The 25534-nt window shown below is 40.8% G+C and overlaps 1 protein-coding gene across 3 annotated transcripts in view; it reads right to left on the bottom strand.

Annotated features, from left to right (window-relative positions):
• The window catches only part of LOC136878954 (ketosamine-3-kinase), a 116189-nt gene that overhangs the window by 65971 nt on the left and 24684 nt on the right, over nt 1–25534 (bottom strand). For all 3 annotated transcript variants that reach the window (XM_067152592.2, XM_068228886.1, XM_068228887.1), the window contains exon 3: nt 19775–20113. In XM_067152592.2, the coding sequence (XP_067008693.2) occupies nt 19775–20113 (339 nt within the window). The remainder of the gene's footprint in view (nt 1–19774; nt 20114–25534) is intronic.

Raw genomic sequence — 25534 nt, 5'->3', positions numbered from 1 at the left:
ATATGTTTCCTAATTGGAGCTATGGCTGAAGTCCATAATGCTTTTTGACTGAATATTTTAATGTCTGCACCTCTGTAAAAGACTAAATCTATGGCGCTGCTTCCATTCGGGGCTATGTACGTTTTCATGTAGGGACTGTTAACAAGGACATAGCCGGCTTCTTCCAGAGCCTCTTTAATCAATTCTGTTCTGACGGTTGGTTTGTCTATTCTTGCATTTAGGTCGCCTGTGAAGATTACTCTATCATCTGTTTGCGTTTGTGACAAGGCCTCTGTTATTCTTTCGATTGTGTCCTCTGTTGACATATGTGGTTGAACGTACATGCCAATGATTGACAGTAGGCTGGTCTTTACGGTAATTGTGTTTTCTTCTTTTATTATTTGTTTTATTTTCCTTAAGTTCGGTTTGAGAAAGATGGAGACCCCTCCTGATGGTCTTCCTGTGGTCTGACGAGCGAATGAATGAATTCCGTAATATCCTTGAATGTTGAAATCCTGTGTTAAGAATGTTTCTGTCAGTATAATGGCGTTGTAGTTGCTTAATGTCTCTATTGGAAAGCGAGGCAGATCATTTTTTATGGCTTTTATGCTTTTCCTACCTTTGCAATACATCCTGCTGCTATGCCATCACTTCTGTTCATTTTTTTTAAAAGCACTTTCACCTGGGTTTTTCTTGTTTCTTATCTATTGGAATAAGATCTTTTCACTTCCTGTTACATTGTCTTATAGAGAATCTGTCAAATCCTCCCAGCATTTACTTTCATAATTTTGAACCACTTTAATAATTAATTAATGTTATTTGCTTTACGTCCCACTAACTACTTTTTAAGGTCTTCGGAGACGCCGAGGTGCCGGAATTTAGTCCCACAGGAGTTCTTTTACGTGCCAGTAAATCTACCGACACGGGGCTGTCGTATTTGAGCACCTTCAAATACCACCGGACTGAGCCAGGATCGAACCTGCCAAGTTGGGGTTAGAAGGCCAGCGCCTTAACCATCTGAGCCACTCAGCCCGGTTTGAACCACTTTGGAGCATTCCATCTTGCATTTCCTGTATTCTATCATTCTGTTTCTCAGCCAGTTTTTCCAGGCTTGTTTCTTTTGTTGGATTGAAACTTTTACCCTGCCATTCTACCAGGGTGTTTCTAGATCTTTCTTCCTTCCAGATACTCGTCCATAGATCTTTATCGGCAGATTCCACCATGCCCATTCTTCTGATGTCTTTCTTATGCAATCTTGTTTTAACATGTGCTTCTCTTATTTCCTTCTCCAGTAATTTCCACACCTTTCCAGCTTTCTCTGTCTTATGCTTAGGTTCTCTAACTTTGTTACCAAAACTCTGTGACCTCTTTGACAAGATTCACTTGGGAGGGTTGCTTCAGCTACCAATATTTTCTTTCTTGGCCAAAATGTAATCTATTAAATTTTTTTATTTTGTTATCCCAGCTATGTCTTGTTAGCTTCTGTTTTCCTTTGAAAACCATGTGTTACCAATCAAATCATTTCTTCTACCCTGTTTCTCTTCCCATATTCTATAATATCTTAATCTCCTTTTTATTTTTTTATTTGCTATTGGCTTCACGTCGCACCGACACAGATAGGTCTTATGGCGACGATGGGGTAGGAAAGGCCTAGGAGTTCGAAGGAAGCAGCCGTGGCCTTAATTAAGGTACAGCCCTGGCATTTGCCTGGTGTGAAAATGGGGAAACCATCTTCAGGGCTGCCGACAGTGGGATTCGAACCCACTATCTCCCGGATCCATGCTCACAGCCGGGTGCCTCTAACTGCACGGCCAACTTGCCTGGTCTCTCCTTTCCTTTCTTGATCGACTAGGGCATTCATGTCACCTATAATTACAACTTGTTTGTCTTGTATGTAGCTTTCCAGGTTATCGAGGTATTCCTCTAGATCTGTATCTGAATTTTTTGTTTGTGGAACATACCCCTGAATTATATCTGTTACATCAGTTTCAAGTCTCAATCTGACCTCAGTCACCATGTCATTTATACAGTATTTTTCACCAACTCTACATCTTCCTTTGGTCTTGTCTATTTACGAGGCCTACACCATTCCCATCCTCTCTTCCTCTTCTATTGTATACGGTGTACCCTTTCTTCAGTTTCCTCCCACCTTTACCCTTTCCATTCAGTCTCACTGATACCCAGCAATGCAATATCTTTATCAATCATAAAATCTATTATTTCTTTCACTTTTCCTGCTGATGTCTTTACATTGATGGTCCCAATCTTGATGTATACGGTTGTTGGCTGTCCATTTCTCACAGTTCTCCCAGCATCACAAGAACTGTGCATCACTTGTGGGGAATGCCCTAGCAGTTTCCGAGGCTTCAGTACACTTGCAATCATATAGGCTTTCATTACGGTGAGTTTGCCATTCCCGAAGGCATTTTAGAGCTAATGCCAGCTGAAACTTGTAGACTGCTCCTAACATGGAGGACAAACACCTTTTGCTGTAGTTGTTCCTCTGGAGTACAGACACTACTGTTGATGCAGGATTTCTGTAGCATTTCCTCCACTGAGGGCCCATTTCGTTTCTATAAGGTCTCCACTGCACGTAACCATTGGTCCTTATAGTGGGTCAGGTTATTATCCAACACTCGGCGTGGAGGCACTGGGTACTCCATTACCATAGCAGAATTATCTGGCCAGACAATAAGGAGGACTTAGTTACAACTTTTTGACTCAAATGTTAAGTCCATTCTCCTTTATGGTTGCAAAAGCTGGTAAGTCACCCGGAAGACTACTAAACAGCCGCAAGTCTTCAGGAACTGCTGCTTACGACTTAACAGGAGATGGCTGAATGTTATATCAAATGAAAATCGAAGGGAAGAAGCAAATCACCAGCCAAATGAAATCCAGATAAAAGAGAGGCAGTGGCACACACTAAATGAGCCCACTGGAGCCATTGAAAAGACAGCCTTCAACTGGAACCTCTAATGTGCTTGAAAACGCAACTGTCCAAAGAAGACAATTGAGGAGGAGTGCTTAGGAATGAGAAAGACGTGGAATGAAGTGAAGAGGCTGGCCAGCAATAGGACTAGATGAAAGGAGCTTTTATGGAAGTTCTTAACTACAAGAGGAGCAACAGGAATTAAGTCAAGTGAGTTACATTCCTCTTTATATTAAATAAAAATAAACCATATGAACTAAAACACAAATATCTACAAATGTACAGATAACTCATTTATACTGTCTACCACTGGTGTAGTGTCCAAGAAAACTCTGAAGTTTCCAGCACAGGAGCTCAGAGGGCACTCTTCAACAATATGTTGGACCATCTGTCTTAGGAAGCTGCAGTTATACTCCGTGGAAGGCACCTTTCGCCACTTCTGAAGTAGATCAGCACATCTGCTATAGTTTGTACGGATTCTATTAAGTGTTGACCACATCCCGTGGGATAGATCTAGTTCTCATGGTTCTTTCCTATCTCTGAGAAAACTATGGAGGTGTGGTGATGTACTATTATGCCATTCTTACAACCATGCCCGATGAAAGTTGAAGTTTTATTCTATCAAGAGGGTAATTATGCCATTCTTACAAGGGGCTAGCTGCTTTGAGTGGAGGATGTCAGGAGGGGAGTCTATTGATTTCAGGGCCATTAATGTCCTCATGAATTGGCAGCTGATAGTTGTTGATCATCTTCTTGTAATTCCCCACAGGAGCATTTTTCCAGATGAGGTAAGGAAATGCGACTTAGAACCTGTAGTCAAAATGTTGGGGTGAATTTGATCGTACCAGTTATCGTCCGCATTGAGTGATTTAGCAGAGCATCTACGAGTGTGGTGTGACAACTGTTCGTCCAGACTACACTACAGTACTCTGCTGCAGAGTTCACAAGATTTAAGGCTGATGAACGCAAGGTTGCTGTTGCTTTACGTCCGTAAGTTTAACCTTGAAGTACCCTACACCTGGATGGTGCTATAACATCAGCTGCTAGATAATCCTTGTGATGTCCTAGCAAATTACATAACTATGGTTATGAGGTACTTCTTTATGTCTTTAAACTACACAACTTCTAAACTACAATCATGTTCATAAAAAACAGAATATCTTGATAGAAAGTTCTTATTCACAGAACATGTCCATTAGTACGTTCTGGAGAAACGATTAGCATTTCAGTCACCTAGGTTCAGCATGTGTCCTGTTGCCTAGAGGCACTGGGTCCTCCATGGGCACTGATAACTTGTTCCATGCATGATGGCATCGACACGTATAAGGCACGAATGGCGTCCTGGGATACAGCCATCCATACTGCATTCACCTGGTTCCACAGTTCATCTTTGGTGTTTGGCACTGGGTGACAGCGCCGCACCCGTCGTTTCACCATATCCCACATATTTTTGATTGGCGACATGTCTGGTGATCGGGCGGGCCAGGGTAATGGCCTGACATCCTGTGACAAGAAGGCACGTTTTCATGCAGCAACATGTGGTCGCATATTGTCCTGCTGAAACATGGTGTCTGCGGTGTCATGCAGAAAGTGTATAGCTACGGGTCGAAGGATGTCATTCACGTAGGTCAAACTGGTCACAGTGACCTGGACATGCACCAACTGTGATTTGTGGTTATACCCAATAGCATCCTACACCATAAGGCCTTGAACTGGTGTTGTATATTTTGTGTGAAAGCAGTCAATGTGATGCCTCTCCACCTGTCTGTGGCGAACCAAAATGAGGCCATCATTTTCGAACAAACAGACCTGGATTCGTCCGAAGACACTATCTGCTGCCATTCCTGCCCCAGTGACGCCGTTCCATACACCATTGCATGTTCATGCACATTAGTCAAAGGTAGGTGGTGAAGTGCATGACGTGCCGGTAACCCAGACCGTAATAAACGTCGACGGACTGTCACTCCCAATAGTGTACGATGTGTTACACTGTTGCGCCTGAGCCAAGGAGGACACAGATCTGTCCTGCAATAACATTCGGATTAGGTGTCGATCTTCTCGCGGTGTGTGTGTGTGTGTGTGTCTGGGTGGTGCGACCAGACCCATCTCGTCCTCATGTTCTACGGCCTTCTGTGAACCATTCTGTACACACCCGTTGCACTGCCGACACACTTTGTTCCACACAAGCAAAAATTTCACAGATGGATGCACAATGTTCTCTCATGCCAATAATGCGCCCTCTTTCAAACTCACTCATTTGACGGTACGGTTCTCACATATGCCTGCAAGGCATCCTGCATGTCTGCTCAAGTCACACTGATCCATTAACTTCGGTTTATAGCGACAACGAGAGCTGCAGGCACATTTTACCAGTCGGTGGTGGTGCACCGCGATATCGATGTGGACCTTGAACCTGAGGGCCGACATGGTTCAAATGCTAATCATTTCTTCAGAACATACTAATGCACATGTCCTGTGAATATGAACTTCCTATCTCTAGTCTTACAACGTGTTCTGGAAACAGATGTCTCTGCCAGTTACAACGTTACGGGAGATTGCCATCATAGCCTTAAGGGGCTTACTGATAATTCTAAGAAATCACTCTTCAACATTTCTCAAGTACAGAATATCTATTTCTCTTCTAAATATAAATGTAAAAGTATACTTTGTCGCAAGGCACCCTCTGCATGAGAGGAAGTATTTCATAAAATAAACATGCATGTACATAGAATAGAGTGGAAAAGGGAGGGTTTCTACGGAACTCCAGCACTACACTACCGATCTTCTTACAGACATCTCAGATCTTAGTCCTAACTGGTTGAATGCCTGTGAATCATTTCTACATTGTTCTTGCATTTGCTTCTATAGTCTTCCGATAGTTCAATATAACATGGCTGAACAGAATGCAATATGATTGGCTGACTATTTATTACTGCTCCCTATTTTCTTCAATGAAGTGTTACAGACTATATAGAAAGTCAGAAAGAGAAAAAGACATAAGGAAAGAAAGGAAGGTAGCAATAAAATGTAGAAAAATCACCTGAAATATTTGGACATATTACATGGAAATAGAGAAACAAATTATGGAATTAAAGAAATGCACGCAAAGAGAGGATGAGCAAGACCCAGGTTATGGCTGATGGACTTGGTTAGAAAATCATAATTTCAACAGGAACACACAAATATATAAAAAGTGATGGAGAGAAATAATAATTCCACTGGCCCAACTGAATCTCGATAAGGGGAAATGAATGTGAAGTCTGCGTGGAGGAAGTTAAAAAAAACAATGCAGCACTTGGGTTATAACTTATCACGCTATCCAAACTAAAAATAAATTCTAGTTACATTGCTCATCGGCTGTTTGAGTTAATGTTCATGGTACCTGGAAAAGGAAGAGTCAAGGATCCTTTCTTAATGTTACCGTGTTTTAGCGGTAGGTAGAGGCGTAAGAAGGTGCGGGCGTGAATGGGTTTCAAACTACGGAATCAAAGTTAATGTAAAATTAATTTAAAATTTAACTAGGTTATATTTTCTTTTCAAAAACCAAGCAATAACAGACATGGCAGGTACAATGTAGCAAAACAAGGGGAGATACAATATTTACAGGTTTTGGGCTTCACGCCCAGACTTCAGCGATCAGCTCAGTTTTACCACAAACACAAGTTTTAACAGAGGGGCAGAAAACCCCATTCATCCCTAGGAGCCCCTGGCTCCGAATTACACAGAAAAGCCTCCACGAGGCATATGACACTCCATTTTCGAAAGAGCGATCCGCTCTTAAAATTTAAGCCTCTCAAAGGCCACACCAAACTCTACCTTCAAGCTGTCCTCTAAGGACGTATTCACAGGGGTAAAATACCCAACCTACAGAGGTCTATTACATGAAAAGAAGGTTGATTACATGACCTCTAAAATAACAATTTGAGAGGAGGCGATCTTGCACTCCTAATACACTTTGTTTTTTAAAACCTAATCTGGCTCTGGGCCGCTAACGCAAGGGCTAATCCCATACTACAGAGGTGACTTAGAGAAGAACACTTTACATTACATAACCGAAGAATAGTTTGAGAAAATAAGTTCACCTCAAAACAAATGTGAGTGGGAGCTCGAGAGGGTTAGCACTCTCTATCCCAATATGTAGCTTTACAAGAAAAAGATGAAAAGAGTAATTACATTTTAGGAAAAGGTTACATGATGGAAATGCTTCGAACCCGCCGCGAGTGTTAAACTGCCGACCTAGCAAGAAAAGAAGTTATGAATAGGCCATTACCTGGTGTTGAACGGCAGAAGAAGAAAGAGGCGCTTCCCGCCTCCTGCTATGTACTTAATACACTGAAAGATGGAACAGAAGTGGCCCGGAGACCCCAAAATCAGCAGTTTAAATCCTCTCGCGGAAGATTCTAGGCGTTAGGGGAAATAAAACGCCCTCCCACAAAATCTTTATTGGTTCGGGAAAAGAAACCCCTACATAGAGGAAAAAGAAACACATTATTGGTGGAAAATTAATTAAAGAAATTCGGGATTGGCTAGATCCAAACTAAGGGGAAAAAGAGGGGTATACAGCCAACTTAAACCATGACAGAAAGAAATTTAACAAAGAACAAACTCTTGAAATAAAAATTTCTCCAACAAAATAGTTCTTTGATTTCGCACTAGGTTGCACTATTGTAATTCTTCAGTAGTGTCCTCTAGAAGAGAAAGTTCACACTTCTTACTTCAAGCGAAACAAAAACACATCAAAAGTGACACCGTTCAAAAACACAAAATTTTCCACGTGGTGACATCTTCTGAGAAAGTAGAGAATTAATAGAATAGATAAAGTTCAACCTTCCTCCAGAAGAGGAGTTTCAACTGGCGCAACTTTTAAATAAACGGTGTAGAGGTGTACCGCCCGGTACAGACCTCCCCCCCCAAAAGTTCCTCCAAGGGGTAACACAGAAGAACATAAGCTTTGTTTCCAAAATAAGGTCCAAGTTTTGATGTTGATATTAAGATTAATTGCGGAAGCATTTATAAGATTTTAGTAATTTGGTTGGTTGCAATTTCAAAATGTTGTTGTTGCAGGTGCAGTAAAGTTTTTCTGTTGTAGTAGTTGAATTTCTGAAGATAAACCTTTAATGCTTAAAAGTGAAGAAAAGTTTCGCAATGTCCACCAAATATTGTTGTTAAATTCCCAAATGTAGTTATTGCTTATGGTGACTGTCCATGTAGTTGATGTAGATTGAGTCGGATGGCCAGACCGGCCGTTGCAGCTTGCGTCCAACGGAGGCCGCTCGGACCCCTCAAGTACCCTGAGATACCGCTCGCCCGCACTATGAGGGGAGCAGAGGTGTTGAAGTACGCCGCGCCCGCGGTGAACAGATACAGGCTGCGGGCATGTAGCAGGTCGTGCGCCGCACATCAGCCTTGGCCGGGAGGTGAGCTCCGGCTCGCCGTGCACATGTCGTCCTCGCTGGAGAGGAGGGGGCCCATCCCCCTCCCCAGTCGCTGCACTGCGCTGCGCGGCTGCGGGGGCGCTGAAACATTAAAGCTAGGCGGCAGAATTGTGTTGGACAATCATTTCTTTGAGGGTACAGGCTTGTGGAGAGGTTGAGGGGCCAGCGGCGTGTAGATATCCATGGCATTTACTATTATGAAGCCACAGTGTAAGGTGGAGCAGGAGACGGGAGCGTGGTAATGGCCGTGGCAAGAACAGGATGGCAGTTTAACGGATCGGGGTGGGTTTTACAAAAGGCTTACATCTTAAACCAAAATATTACAGAAGGGGCAGAATGCCTTAAAAGTGAAACTCAAAAAAAAATATAACCTTCATATCCTTTCAAAATAATATGAAGCAAGTTAACACAGAAATTACACCGGTTTCACCTGGGACAGGTGAACTCTAAATATCCTCTCGGTGGCTGGATTACTTAGCAATAAGGTAACCGGCGTAAGAAACTCGAGAATGATACAAGGCCCATGAAATCTGGGGGCAAGCTTGCCCGCGGGAACAAAATTTTTGACCATAACCTGGTCGCCTACCTTCAAAGGGGTGGGTCTCCGTCCACGATCATACCTTTCCCTAACCTTTTCATGAGACACTTTAAGATTGGCTTTAGCCTTCTTCCAAAGATCTTTAATGTTGTCCGGATCTATTGTCTCGGGCAGAATGTCATTCAGAGACCAGAGGTTAGAGAGCGGCGAGTTGGGAACGAACTTAAACATCAAAGAAGCTGGAGTAAATTTGTGAGATTCATGAACCGCCGAATTCAAAGCAAAAGCTAACCAATGCAGGGACGTGTCCCACCTAGAATGATCTTCATGATGATAGGCAATGAGTGCGGACCTGAGATTACGGTTAACCCGTTCAGCCAGAAATGGTTGAGGATAATAAGCAGATGTAGTTACATGAGAGATGGACAAGTCAAAACAGAATTTACGAAATAAATTAGATGTAAAAGCCTTAGCATTATCAGATACAATATATCGACACGGACCAAAAGAAGCAAAAATAGAATTTAAGCAAGTAATGGTTGACTGAGCGGTAGCCAGCTTCGTCGGAAATAACCAGGAAAATCTTGTAAAACCATCTACACACACAAAGATGAACTTGTTGGCATTACCCTTTGACTGGGGGAAGGGTCCCACATAATCGATATACAGGCGTTCCATGGGGCGCGACGCTTGATGAGAAGACAAAAGGCCTACTTTAGTGGACATGGTGGGTTTACTGAGCAAACAAGATTTACAAGCTTTTACAAGTTCCCGAATTTCACCGTCCATACCTTTCCAGATGAACATTTCACGAATCTTTTCACGAGTTTTAAAGATTCCAAGATGCCCCCCCAATGGGGTCTCATGATAGTATTTGAAGATCATAGGTACAAGAACCGCTGGAACAACAACTTTCATCAACTTATCATGCCTCGAAGGGCAACATAGAACACCATTCCTCAGAACATAAGGGACAGCATGTTCCCCAGAAGAAAGGGTTTCCATTATCGGAGCCAGCGTCGGATCTTCACGTTGGTATTTCTCAATATCCCTAAAAAGCATGGGAGCATCTGTTAGGATGGCATTAACCTCAGATAGTATGGACTCGGAAGGTGATGAACTGTCGACAGGTTCATGGGTCTCGACGTCGTTAGAAAACATACGGCTGAGTCCATCAGCAACAACATTTTCAGTACCTCTGATATGCCGTACATCGAATTGGAAGGCAGAAATACGGATGGCCCAACGGGCTATACGACCTGTACGACGCGGCCTACCTAAGACCCAGCTTAAGGCTTGATTATCTGTCTCCAGATCGAATTTGACGTGTTCCAGATAGAGACGGAACTTTTCTAAGGCGAATAAGACTGCCAAACCTTCAAGCTCATATATGGAGTACTTTGCTTCTTGAGCTGACAATGTCCTAGACGCATAGGCGATGGGTCGCCTCCCTAGTTCAGTCTCTTGAAGAAGAACTGCAGCTACTGCTGACGACGATGCGTCGGTTTGGACGATGAATTTCTTCGAGAAATCAGGCATAGCAAGTACAGGGGCATTACAGAGAGCTAATTTCAGATCTTCAAAAGCGGCTTGTTGAGAAGGTCCCCACTCGAATTTGATGCCTTTCCTACGAAGAAGGTTTAAGGGCGCCGCCCTATTAGCAAAATTAGGAATGAACTTCCTGAAGAAATTCACCATGCCAATGAACCTGGCGATACCTTTAATGTCCTTGGGAGGTTTAAAATCACGGATGGCCTGTGTTCTAGAATGATCGACTGCTACACCATCAGGTGACACAATATGCCCTAGGAATGACATAGAGGGCTTAGCAAAGGCAACCTTGGACAACTTAACAGTTAACCCAGCCTTACGAAGGCGATTGAGAACTTCTCGCAAATGATCTAGATGTTCTTCAAAGGTTTCGGAAAATACGACGACATCATCCAAGTAGTGATATAAGTACTCAAATTTGATGTCGGAAAAGACCCTATCTAGTAGCCTAGTGAGCACAGCTGCCCCCGTGGGGAGCCCGAAAGGCACGCGGTTGTATTCATATAAATTCCAGTCCGTGGCAAACGCTGTAAGATGTTTAGACTCTTCGGCAAGGGGAATTTGATTATAGGCCTGATTCAAGTCCAAGATGGTGAAGAACTTGGCCTTACGAAACCATGAAAAGCAAGAATGAAGGTCGGGAAGGGGCACAGATTGCAACACCACCTTCCGATTGAGAGCCCTGTAATCAATGACAGGCCTGAAGCCTCCTTGGGGTTTCGGGACTAGAAAAATAGGCGAAGAATACGCTGACTTAGAGGGCCTAATAATACCATCCTTCAACATCTGATCGATGATTTCTTTCAGAGCCTTCATTTTAGGTGGAGATAGCCTATACGGTGGAAAACGGACAGGAATTGAATCCGTGACCTCAATTTTGTATTCAATAAGGTCAGTAACACCAAGAGTATCAGAGAACACCTCGGGAAACGACTGACACAGTTTCCGAATACTATCAGCCTGCTCCTCAGGTAGATGTCTAAGGTCTAACAACATCTCATCCTGGGTAGGTGAAATAGATGAACATGATACAGAATTACACTTTAACAAGGGAATTCTACAATTGGACGCAAATTTGAATGTGCACGACCTACTCTGGAGATCGAGCACAAGACCAGTGTGAGAAATGAAGTCCGCTCCCAATATGATGGGGCAAGACAAACGCTTGGCCACAAACAACTTGATCTTCCATGTAAATTTAAAAACCCGAATTTTGACATGTAAGGAACCTAGAATTTCTAATGGAGATGAATTAGCCGAAACATATTTAACAGGAGATGAGTCATAGTCAGGGAGTTTACAAACAGATTTCAATTTAGAATACCAATCAGCCGAAATAATGGAACAAACACTGCCTGAATCTAAGAGAGCTGTTATAGGCTCGTTATTTAACTCAATCTTAAGAAAAGGAACAGGTGCGGGGGTATCCGCCGCAATCCTAAGACACTCTTTAGGGCATTCAAAAGATGAATTTGAAGGCTGGTCGTTCTCTGCATTTACAACCTGTTTACTAGGGGCTAAGTCTCGGGAAGATGGATTAGTCGGCTCAGCCGACGCCACTAGTCACTTTTTATTATTGGAATAGCTGGAATTTGCACCAGAAGTTGAGCAGGAGGGGGTGCTATTTGAGTTTGGGCAATTCTTGGCGATATGTGAGAAGGCCCCACACTTAAAACAGCCTTGTGATGACCCTGCTCCATTCCCTGTCCCACTTGACTTGATCAGAGGACACTTATTCCGCAGATGTTCAGGCGACCCGCAAGCATAACATTTACGGGGATTGACTGGTCGGCGAGGTGGAGGCCGAGTGTTACTAAAGGAAGGCGGGGGTTCTTTCGCGACACGCAAAGAATCGGCATACCTAACTCCTTCCGCAGAGACGGCTAATGCTTCCAGTTCAGAGAAGGTTTGCGGGCACGCCGCGAAACACAAATATGACCTGTAGGGTGGTGAAATCCCTTCGACAATAGCTTGCACGATCTGATCCTCAGGGAAGTGGAGAGCAAACACCCTAGTGTAGAATTTGATATCTTGAATGAAATCAGCCAAGTTTTCATCCAAGCGCTGTACACGGTAATAGTACTTCTGAATCAGGGAGGACCTGGCCCTAGCCGGGATGAAGTTAGCTAGCAAATGGGCATGGAAATCCTCAATAGATGATTGCTCGGCAATGGCTCTTACGATTTTATCAGAGAGAATACCAATAGCATACGGATAGATAATTTGCAAAATTTGACATGGCGAAAGAGAAAAAACCAGAGCATGATCCTGAAATTCCACTAGAAATCTTAAAAATGAAATTACATCACTGGTGGTGTTGACGGAAAACTTAGAGATACCTCTAAGCAACATTGCCAATGGATGAGGCAAGCTACTGAACCCAGGTGACATAGTCGTTAAAGGTTTCATTGGCAAAGAAGTTAATTCAGAGCGGATGTTACCCAATGACGCACGGCGTTCAGATTCGTTGTTCGATGGGGCAGAAATAGTTTGAGCAGCAACGGTTATCCTATTGACTTCTCCCTGAGGAGGCTCTTCATCACTACCTACGTTCACTGTGGCGGGTTGATCAGTTTTGGGAGGAACTTCGCCGGTTAGCAATTGAGTGACCTTATTAGACAATTCAGAAATAGTTTCAAGGAGCGTATTAGCTTGCTTCCTCTGAACGTCATTCACCTTTAGAGACAACAGATCATTAACTCTATTTGCAAAGTGATACAGCCTGCCTTGCACACGCTTAATTTGATTGGGAGACGGATCGTTTTCATCAAAAAAGCTGACTACAGATGCTAGCCCAGTAATATTTTCGACGATCGTGGAAAGAGAGTCATCAATTTCTTTCTCTCCCAAATTGGGGATGGAAATGGGCAAATCAAGGGACTCTCTAAGCTTGTTGGTGTCGATTGCAACCGTGCCTCCAGATTGCACATTTCTGATAGTTAACTCGTATATCAACTCCTCTTTGCGCAAATAGTTAAGGAGGAGAACATCGCGAGGGCCGGGCATGATGACAGAACAATTTTGAAAAACTCAAAAATTCCAGCAACTGAGAAAATTGTTAGAGTTCGAATCAAAGCAATGTTTAGCCGTCAAAAGGGGCTAAATTGAGACCCATTCAACCACGCTCTGCTACCACTTGTTACCGTGTTTTAGCGGTAGGTAGGGGCGTAAGAAGGTGCGGGCGTGAATGGGTTTCAAACTACGGAATCAAAGTTAATGTAAAATTAATTTAAAATTTAACTAGGTTATATTTTCTTTTCAAAAACCAAGCAATAACAGACATGGCAGGTACAATGTAGCAAAACAAGGGGAGATACAATATTTACAGGTTTTGGGCTTCACGCCCAGACTTCAGCGATCAGCTCAGTTTTACCACAAACACAAGTTTTAACAGAGGGGCAGAAAACCCCATTCATCCCTAGGAGCCCCTGGCTCCGAATTACACAGAAAAGCCTCCACGAGGCATATGACACTCCATTTTCGAAAGAGCGATCCGCTCTTAAAATTTAAGCCTCTCAAAGGCCACACCAAACTCTACCTTCAAGCTGTCCTCTAAGGACGTATTCACAGGGGTAAAATACCCAACCTACAGAGGTCTATTACATGAAAAGAAGGTTGATTACATGACCTCTAAAATAACAATTTGAGAGGAGGCGATCTTGCACTCCTAATACACTTTGTTTTTTAAAACCTAATCTGGCTCTGGGCCGCTAACGCAAGGGCTAATCCCATACTACAGAGGTGACTTAGAGAAGAACACTTTACATTACATAACCGAAGAATAGTTTGAGAAAATAAGTTCACCTCAAAACAAATGTGAGTGGGAGCTCGAGAGGGTTAGCACTCTCTATCCCAATATGTAGCTTTACAAGAAAAAGATGAAAAGAGTAATTACATTTTAGGAAAAGGTTACATGATGGAAATGCTTCGAACCCGCCGCGAGTGTTAAACTGCCGACCTAGCAAGAAAAGAAGTTATGAATAGGCCATTACCTGGTGTTGAACGGCAGAAGAAGAAAGAGGCGCTTCCCGCCTCCTGCTATGTACTTAATACACTGAAAGATGGAACAGAAGTGGCCCGGAGACCCCAAAATCAGCAGTTTAAATCCTCTCGCGGAAGATTCTAGGCGTTAGGGGAAATAAAACGCCCTCCCACAAAATCTTTATTGGTTCGGGAAAAGAAACCCCTACATAGAGGAAAAAGAAACACATTATTGGTGGAAAATTAATTAAAGAAATTCGGGATTGGCTAGATCCAAACTAAGGGGAAAAAGAGGGGTATACAGCCAACTTAAACCATGACAGAAAGAAATTTAACAAAGAACAAACTCTTGAAATAAAAATTTCTCCAACAAAATAGTTCTTTGATTTCGCACTAGGTTGCACTATTGTAATTCTTCAGTAGTGTCCTCTAGAAGAGAAAGTTCACACTTCTTACTTCAAGCGAAACAAAAACACATCAAAAGTGACACCGTTCAAAAACACAAAATTTTCCACGTGGTGACATCTTCTGAGAAAGTAGAGAATTAATAGAATAGATAAAGTTCAACCTTCCTCCAGAAGAGGAGTTTCAACTGGCGCAACTTTTAAATAAACGGTGTAGAGGTGTACAGCCCGGTACACTTAAGTCACATGAAAAAGGGCAAATTACTCTATCTCCCAAATTTCTCGAACTCATCAGTTTTCCAGCCCTGCATACAAATCTTAGTACATGTGAAACCTCGTTAGTATGTTTCTGCAGGGGACGACGAAAAAAATCGTGTTAAGTGGGAAAACGTGTATTGAATATCCCATTAAAAACTATCCATGGGAGATGGTATCACTTTACACATTAGTACATTTTACATTGTGCGTGTAGTGTTTCAGGAGATAAAGGAGAGCATAAAATGTGTGAAAGAGTCGAGAGAACAAGTATCAATAATTCTCTACTGGAGCCTGTTCAAGTAACAAGAGACTATTAAAAGATGTGAAAAACACGGAAGAACAGATATGACATTCTTTTGCTACAGTACCTATTATAGCAGATCACTTTCTTCCTAAAACAATTGTATAATGAATTGTTAGCTGAAGCCTTAGGTTTCTGACCAGTGGGTAATTAAACACAGTTTTCTGGTCACTTTGTTCGAGCATGAATTTCTCGTGAGGTTATACTGTCCACACGCGATTACGCGCCTTCGCCCGCCATCTTGAACACGAAACTTCAGCAGAACTCGGCATTGGTTCATACAGACTGGCCAGTGTATAATAAAAACGTGCCAACTGTCAAACTAGCAGTTTGTATTTTTGTATGAATGGTACACTGCTTTACCATTGCCTGCACCTTTACATAACTTTTTGATGGGATTGGCCTATAGTATATGGAAGCCACATTAACGGCACCCACAAATGACCTGTCGAAGATCTGCTATTGCTGCACTATAGACTTATTTTAACTTCAGTCGTACCACACGGATTTAAATTATCTTATCACAAGAAGAGTTACTGGCATTACCTTCAATTCATTGTGTTGAGTGGTAAAAAGATTTGTTGCATGACAGCCTACTTTCAGACTAATAGGATAATCATGAGAAGTTCAGTAGCACAGTACATATGGTATCTGTCTTGGATAGCCTAGCTATGGATAAGAAAAGGATCGTGAAACCATTCTGTAATGAAGAAAAAATTAAAAACCTTCAAGAAGTAAGGAATCCACATCTTAACCCTAGAATGGTAGACATAATCACCCACCTATTATTAGTAGACATACGTTAAAATGACGTGTCAAAGGAATTTTTGGTAAATGAGTAAGTAAATCCACGTGTAAGTTATCTATATTTACAAAAACAAATAATTTCACTTGTCACAATACAAAATTAAGCTAGTTTCATAGAACGGTGCACAAAACCTACAGAAACTGTTAAATGTTCCATCGAAAACGAATAACACATAAGAAATAAATTACAAAGTTCTGGTTTTGCCTCACCAATGGGGTAGCATGAACACACGTAAGACGTACAATGTGCCAAACGATAGGGCATGGCCTGAAGAGTATCAGACACTTAGGTTGTCATCAAGTGGAACATTCAGGACATTTCTTCTTTTGATGTTCGCCGCATATGGGCTTGTTGCAGGAGCAGCATGTAGTCGTCATTCTTTTGATGCTCGACGAGCAGAAAGCACAGTACTTCCTCTGTCCCTTGTAATCTGAAGCTGACGTTGGATTTGGCCCATCATCTTGTCCGAGCGAGTTCTTTATGAACATCTTCACCTTCTTTTGCATGGTAGGGATGGATAGCCTTTGTGATTGCATGGAGCTGCTAGTTGCTTGTGGAGTTCTATCATATAGTTCAACCTCAAAAGTGCCTTTTTTTTTCTCCACGATGGAGCCTGCACAAATTGTGAGAATATATAATGAATGAATTTATGCAAGCTATATTCATCATATTAAAGAAAAAGCATAATTGCCACCGTTTAGTTTTTCATCCACAGTCCATGTTTGAACAAATCTGGTCAAATACATCAACTCAACATTTGCTTTGGTTATATCAAGGGATCATTTCTGGCTTGTTGTCATTCACACTGATTGATGCATCATCGTACATTGTTGAGATGACTGTCACAAGTTTGTTTTTCTTCGGCATGTAGGACACTGCTGTCACATTTTCTTGAAAAATGAACAAACTGGATCCAACTTTCCTCTGCATAAACTTCGGGTGTTTGAACTCAGAAGGTAGTTCTGGTTTGTCCTTTCGAATAGTTCCAAGAGCAGTAATACCTTGTGCTAACAGAGATTCACTTGTGAACCATCTATCCATTGTAATATTCCGGTTAGTTCCTTGTATGTTAGCAAGAGAGTTTTTCCAGAAAATGCTGAGCTGCCGGCACATTTGCAGGTGTGGCACCTTTTCCAAGGTAAGGGATGGCATCCTGCACGTAATATGTTCCTGCATCACACATCATGATTATTTTTAGCCCATATTTGTTAGGTTTTATGGGCATGTACACAGGAAATATGCATTTTCCACAAAACCCAACCAACCTCTCATCAATTGTCATTTAAGAACCTGGAGTGTAATTTCCTCGGCAATTCTTCAATAACATTTCCCAAATGTCAGAAATAGGAGCAAGTCTATTCGCATTTCTCCTCTCCTCATGGGTACTTTTGTCGTAAAATCTCAGGCAATTTGTGATGAAGTTGAATCTTTTTTCTGACATAGTAGCCCGATAACGTTCACCACATAAAGGAGCATCAAACAATTTAGATGCCAAAAGATGGTTATTCTTCAGAGCTGCAGCTAGTATAACCAAAGGAAGATAACCAAAAAGTTCGTCCATAGTTACATTACTTATAGTAGGGTCCTTCCTTTGTTTTTCGTTGTAGTTGCTTCTTTGGCAATCCATTTCCTCATTCGTATATTTGAGAATTGTTTTGAGTATATCCATAGTAAAGAAGGAACGGAAACAAGCACTAGGTTCAGAATAGCTCGAAACATTTGAGTTTACCCGTTGACGAATATGTACAACATTCCTTTGTGGAGTTTTCCCTTTTCTTTGTTGTCCACTGAAATCCATTTCGTCCAGTCAATATGAGTTTATCACTCTGAACTAGAGGATTAGAAACACTTCCACTGGGAGCTCCACGTTGAGTAGATATTCTGGAGGTCTCCTTTTGCCATTTCTTGCTGCTCTCTCCTCTATTCTGTAATATTTTCTTCCTTTTACCTCCACTTGAGACGGGATCCTTCTTTCCGAAGTTGCTATGTTCTTCCACCTATACGTCACGTATTACTTCACTCAATTCTTCATATAAGATATCATCTTCAATTGGCACATAGTCTTCATCAATGTCAGAATGATATTCCTCAGAATCAGAACACACTTCCACATTGTCTTCTTCACCTTCCGACTCATATGACAGCTCTCCCAAAAGTGCAGCTATCGCCTTGTCATTATCCAGATACTTCGCCATTCTGCAATTAGAAATAGTTATTATTAATTAAATACTTATTGTACATAAATGTATGTGTGTACTGTTATATTATATGTGTTAATTATATATATCATATACGTAGTGTAGGTGAAGAGAAGATGAATTATTGGTAGACATACGTCAAACAGACGTGCAGAAATTTACGTGCATTGGTAGAGTACGTCATACTTACGTGTAGAGTTTCAATGGGCGAAAGCTATAGACAAACTGGTGGGAGCACGGGTGCCATTCGTGGCCACTTCTGTTTCGCAACTGATTAGTGGATGCACTTCCAGCCGGATAAGCGATAACGTTGAGTGGGGGAAAGGGGGGATGCGCCTGCTCATGACAGACACGTCATTTTTACGTAGTCTACCATTCTACGGTTAAGAGAGTAGAGATGGCGCAAACGTTAAAACTAGCACCTTCTACTTTGAACACTATTGTGGACAACCGAGACAAAATTGAAAATGATTATAAGCAAAATAGAAACGGAAAAAGAAAATGAGTGTGCAAAGGAAAGTTTCCAAAATTGGAAAGAATGATTTTGAATAAATAAATTTCTAACTTCTGATTGGAATGTGAAATAGGCTACAAGCACAATCAAGCGCACTGGGTTATTCAACAATCTCACTGACAACAAAGACCTTTCCACAGAACATAGAACAAAAAATAAACAACTTTTCCCTTTGAGAAAATCAAATGATCACAGATATGTCTCTCGGTCATGACCATACATCAACGGCTGCACGATTGCTAGAGTTACACTTCCGGTACACATTTTGTGGCGGTAACTTCCATGACGCATAATTTCGGATGACTCCCAGCCATAAGCCATGTATGTCAACAGGACAGCTTTGAAAAAAAGAAATGCGTGAAAACTGAATTCAGCGCTCCTAGCCGCAGCGAAATCTATTACTGTGCTTTAACTTAGCACTGTCCTGTCTTGTTCTAGTGTAAAGTCTTTGCTGCCAATCAATGATGCAAAACTCAACTTTACCTAAGCTAACAGCTTGCCCCTCGAAGGCGCAATATACTCGGTGTTCGAAAATTCTTCAGAGCATGTGCCCAGCATCATACAGGGGCCCTCTTCCAGTCGCTCTCATCTGCAACATGGTTTAAGTTACCTACCATGGGTCCATCTACAGAGTGGAGATGAGGGTACCAGAATCAATTTAGAAAACGGAAAGAATATAATGACAAGAAAATTAACCCTATCCATGTACCTAGTAAGAGAGGCCAGATGGGAAAGCTGAAAGGCAATAGGCACAAATGAATATAAGTAATGCCAAAGTCAGTTTGTTACATGCCCCTTTGGAAGCACCAGGCCAGTTAACAAGACACTCATACAAGAAGAGCCATAAGGCTTTCTACTGGCAAGGTAAAAAAACTTACTGGCCAATCACTCCGCCACGTGTTGTCTTGAGGAAGGTAACCACAGCATGTGGTCACGTGAAAACCAAAGTTCTCAATCGGAAACAAAGTTTCTTCTTTCCCGACATGCCCTTTCTGCTTATTATTACTAAGAGTATGGTTGTGGAGATGCATCTTAGCCAACTGCTCACCGAGCTGAGCTGAGTATTTCCTCAGTCCTTTCATGTCTAAATACTCCAGGACTATAACTGCTCCTCCATTTGGATTATCCAACACAACAATGGGGTCAGGGGCTCTAACACTGTTTGTTGCAGCTATCGCCTTCAGACTTTCGTATTCCCCATCAAACATTTCCCGAGCCTGAAACAACACATCATTTTATTGGCACAATTACAACTTAATTTGAGTATTACAAAGGTCAAGAGCAATAAATTTCTATCTTAAAAAGTAAAAGCAAGAAAGGAAAACACCTTCAAGTACGTTTTTCTTGTATAATACATATTTTGTCGACAATTTGTAAGGAATAAATTATGAAACTGATTTTCAAACCATTGTAAAATTGTAATAGAAAAATGATGATTTGGACAGTAAAAGAATCAGGAGTGATGTTGAATGCGAGAATAATTCAAACTTTTCTTGCGGTCTCCTGACATTCCTATACAACACAATGTTAAAAGGTTGGATTTAATTTGAAGTAAAAATACCATATTAGAACTCTCCTATTAAAAATAGTTTATATACGATTCAACACTGCCTGAGTCAAAGAGAAAATGAATGTAATATTACGCTGGTACTGGAAACAGAACTGTAGCTGTTATGAAGTTATGAAAACGTTCAGGCTCTTGGTTTTCCGAGGGAATGTTCCTTAACACTAGAAAGACTCCTACCACCTAGAATATGGAGGGGAAACTGACCCTCACTTGAGGTAAAGTTCAGTTATGAATGAAAACTAGGATGGGGATATGTTTCCTACAATGAAAACAAGTTCCAATGCTCTTCTTGGTCATTATACTAAATTCTAAACTGTATAGTCACATTATAAATCCAGACATACGAGTACTCCATAAACTAAATGTCACAGGCAGAAATATCAATGTAGGTATAGGCTAAACAATAATTAAAAATCATTGTCAATTTCGTTATTAGTTCATTTACACAAGTCTATCCCCAGCCTATTCAACCATCCTGATACACAGCGGTACAAATAGCACATGAATATGTTTGTGAATGAAGTATCACCCATGAAGTTCACAATTCACAAACATGGTACAAAATGACAATTCATTTCTTCTGTTCCAATTTATTTCTTACAGAAATTCTTTCTGCAATGCTTTCCACATGTGCACTCACTGTTAGTCCTCGTTACATTTATTGCGCACTTGGCATTTCCTGCATTTGTAGTCATTTTGATGTTCATTGGCGTTATCATCACACCGTATGCAGTTCGGGGTCCTTTAATTTCTGCTATATGTGTTTGCCTCGGTAAGTTCCTTAGCGAGTTGTAGCAGAACTTTCGGCACAAGATCCTGATATTTGTAACTTGCTTGTAAAGCACCCAAGCGTTTATTTCTGCAAAGTTTAAAATGTTTACTGAATGTGTGTAACAACCATCTATGTGCAGCTGTTTTGACAGTACACTTCCTGGATATCTGTTCCACATCAACTCCATACTAGTTTCGTTGTAACATGTTACCATGCCTGGCTTATTTTTTTTGTCAGTCCCCACCTGGACATTTGGGTGAAGAGAACTGAAATTACTTTTTTATTGACCTCACCTTGATAAATAATCAGAGTTGTCATACAGCAGGGTATGAACCTTCAGTGGAACCTCCCTTCTTACCCAATTCATTGTATAGTAAAACTTACTCAAAGCAGAATCGCAAGGGACCAAAAACGTTTGCCAAATTAGACAAGTTTCCACATTACACAAAACATTTGGTTTTTGCTTTAAAACAGAAAACAGTAATTTTTAATATTATGTAGATCTTATGTGTATCTGCCTACGCATGATGGTCTGCTATTGCAAGTAATCAACTTCATTTTCCGTATCAAAATTTAATCACTAAGTTTTACAATATTTAAAATTCTTCCACCGTTTTGATACTTTTTTTGCCTTTTGGCAAATTTATTTGTCAACAGTACATGTTTTGTTCCTTATTTGGGAACATCCTCAGCTGTTATTGTAGCAAAAAAAAAAAATAACGTGTTTAAAATCTTAGCAATTCACCTAAGCTACAATAACAGCTGAGGATGTTCCTAAATAAGGAACGAAACATGTACTGTTGACAAATAAATTTGCCAAAAGGCAAAAAAAGTATCAAAACGGTGGAAGAATTTTAAATATTGTAAAACTCAGTGACGGTCTGCTATCCAAATTGATGTACGTAGTGCTGTATTACATTGATTTATTATTTTTTATTATTATTATTGTAGCCTCTGTGGCTCAGACGGCAGCGCGTAGGCCTCACACCGCTGGAAACCGTAGTTCAAATCCCGGTAACTCCATGTGAGATTTGTGCTGGAAAATGCGGAGGTGGGACAGGTTTTTCTCCGGGTATTCCGGTTTTCCCTGTCATCTTTCATTCCAGCAACACTCTCCATTATCATTTCATAGCATCTATCATTCATTAATAATCACTTTGGGAGTGGCGACCCCATCGTACTAACAGCTTCATTCATTACATCCCTGACCCGGTCAAAGACTGGAAAACAGGTTGTAGGTTTTCATTTTTATTATTATTATTATTATTATTATTATTATTATTATTATTATTATTATTATTATTATTATTATTATTACTGCACTTTATAATTACACACACAATGATACACAGTATATCATTTTGGCACTATCACAATACTATATTATATATACTCTTTCAGAATACTGGATATACGCTCCTTAAACTTATTTCCAACATAAAACCCTGTAAAACCCTGTACAGTACTTCACAACATTAAGCTTTTCCACAGAACAAACGAAGAAACTTCCTTCCTCTTCTTTCTAATCGTGTCTTCCTGAATGCAGTCGTGAACTGGGTACATTAGTTCATGACGAGTGCAAGAGTTAGTAATGGTAAATTGCTTTACGACGTCACAAAAGCACTGCTGATCTGTTCATGGGTTCGGATCTTGTTTTGATCTGCATATTCCTGCTTGTCTCCTTCTTCTGTCTCCAGCTCTCTCTCAGCCTTTCTCACTGCTAGAAGGGCTGTAGCTGATTCGAAAATGCAGTGTATTGGAAGTTGTTCATCACTTCGAATGAAGTTCTCTGCCTCGCAAGGAACATTTCTTGCTTGACTCAATTTGGATATTCTTCATGCGTTTTCAAGCACTTCATTCTTTCCATAATCCGTATTATCACTCTCTCCAAACATGTGGATCAGTTTGTCCAAACAATGACACTGATCATCTCAGAAATGCACAAATATTGTACGTAGGACTACATCAGTTCCTAATATTTTCCGCATTGTACAAGTAGATTTTAAGGAACACTTTCATTTTTCATTTCCGTTTCACATTGAAGAGATTCCATATTATACAAAAGTAAAAACATTATAACGCCAGGACCGAAAAAATATTCGTTAGTGGACAAGTTTCCGCTTTATTCAAATTCTGCTTTTGGCACATTTTACTGTATCATAAAGATTGGTTCCCTGAGATTTTTTGCTATTCAGCTAGCTGCAGTGATGTGAAAAAATCGTCAAACATGACATTCCTTCATTCTCCAATTCAGACGGAGAGGAGTCAGCGGGATAACTCTCTTTGTTCTCCGATTCAAAAAAGGAATATAAAGGAGAAGTCTGAGTAGAATTGACACCATTTACTTTGCCATTCCTCCCCCTCCTATCTCCCGAGTTATCTTCGGTTAGTTCCTGGGAGTAGCTACACAGTACTGCCATAAGTTCTGTCAGTACTTTCAATGCATATAACTATTAAATAAAACTATGCAAACCCATTAATATACATATATTCTGAAAAACCACAAAAAAAAAAATGCTACAGAATGAAGATACTCTTATTGAAAATGATCACTATGTGTGGCAACACAGTGGTGAAGACGTTGAGATCACTCATCAATAGCTGCACGAATCATGTCCAGTGGAATTCATTCGAAGGCTGACATCATGAATGATTTTTTTAACATCTCAATATTGCAGTGCCGTTTTTGACATGCTATCACCTATAGCTTCTGCCAGAGAGAATAATCCAATGGATTGAGGATCGGATTTCCACTAGGCCAGTCAGCAGCAGCAATGAACCAATAATGGCTCTGCCCATACGTGGCTAACAAAGCCCAGGATCGAACCCAGCGTATCTCCTTCAATTTTTCAGTTAGTAAATGCCATGTGTATCTTTTATATGCACCAACACGTACATCATCCTTCAAAATAGGAGATGTAGTTCATAGGAATATATTCATTTCAAGAGATAAAATTGTTTGTTTATGCAAAGAATTGCGTTGAATCCTTGCACAAACAGCACTCATGATTTCTTTTCTGTATACACACCTAGGATGGCCTGATCCGACGTGATCAACAGTTGCACCCATTTGTTTAAACCATGTTAAGTCCGAAACACAAATCATTCATTGATACTGAGAGGTTTCAGTGTAGAAAAAATTTGCTTAGCTCGCTTTCTGCAACAAAATAAAGCCAAAACAGTGATACGATTCTCATACACTCCCCGCTCCATCTCTCACTGCTGCCTGGTGTTGGCACACTGCAAGCCGGTTACTGGAGGAGTCGTGAAGGTGACCTTGTGGACGATGACATACAGCATTGCCATGCTTCTACGTTCATAATTACCATACTACAGTGCGTTTAGATTTTACTAACAGAATAATTTTCTTTGTGGGTTCATTTGGTGAAGACAGGTTTTCTTGATAGTTTTAACCATAGGTTCTTTATACCTGGACACACATACATGGTTTCTGATTGCGGTTTTGGTGTGATTGAAAAGGAAAAAGTTACACACATAATGCGTATATCCCTGACCAATGGTGCGACCTAATTGCAAGGGTGAGAAAGAAGGCTCCATTCCATATGATACGTATGGAAAAGGCAGACATGAAAGATCTATCTCTGTTGCAAAAACCTCTTCTGTAAGAAATTTTTTTAAAAAATAAAATAAATAAATTTAAAAAAAAAATCAATTACAGGTACTGAAGTAACTCTCAGGAATGCTATCTCCATTCTTGTAAGTAAAACCAAACCTGAGATTACTGGATTCATGTACATAAACATGGTCATCGGGATGAGTGGATTAAAATACAAGATGAAGAGGTCGACAAACACGCCCTGCGATCACATACAATCCCCGGTACTCCAGTGGCCACTGCACCAAACTATGTACAATGATTGCCAGTGATTCCTCCTGTTCACCATGATTTTACAAGAACCTTAAAACTGTAAATGACACAACTGAGGGTGAAAATATTGAATTTACTAATGATAAAATAGCGTATGAGTAGCCAAACATAAGCCTGTAATGCTCTCTTCAGTTTTGAATAAATATTGATACTACTCGCAAGTTAATCATTCCAACATCTTACGATTATCTATGACACTAATGATTTCCAGTAGTATTTTCATATATCCTTTCCTCTTAAGCAGTTCTGATGTACATGTATGCTGTACATTTTTAATGAATTAGCAATAACTTTCACTGCACATATCTCACAGGTGCATTGAGTTGGGGATCTGCTGTTTATTCACTGATGTACTCAACTGTAACAACTAAAAATGTGGAACTAAAAGATTCAAGACATCACACAAGTGG

This window comes from Anabrus simplex, chromosome 8 (genome assembly GCF_040414725.1).
Source record: "Anabrus simplex isolate iqAnaSimp1 chromosome 8, ASM4041472v1, whole genome shotgun sequence".
NCBI classification, from domain to species: domain Eukaryota; kingdom Metazoa; phylum Arthropoda; class Insecta; order Orthoptera; family Tettigoniidae; genus Anabrus; species Anabrus simplex.
This window is presented reverse-complemented; position numbering and strand designations above follow the sequence as displayed.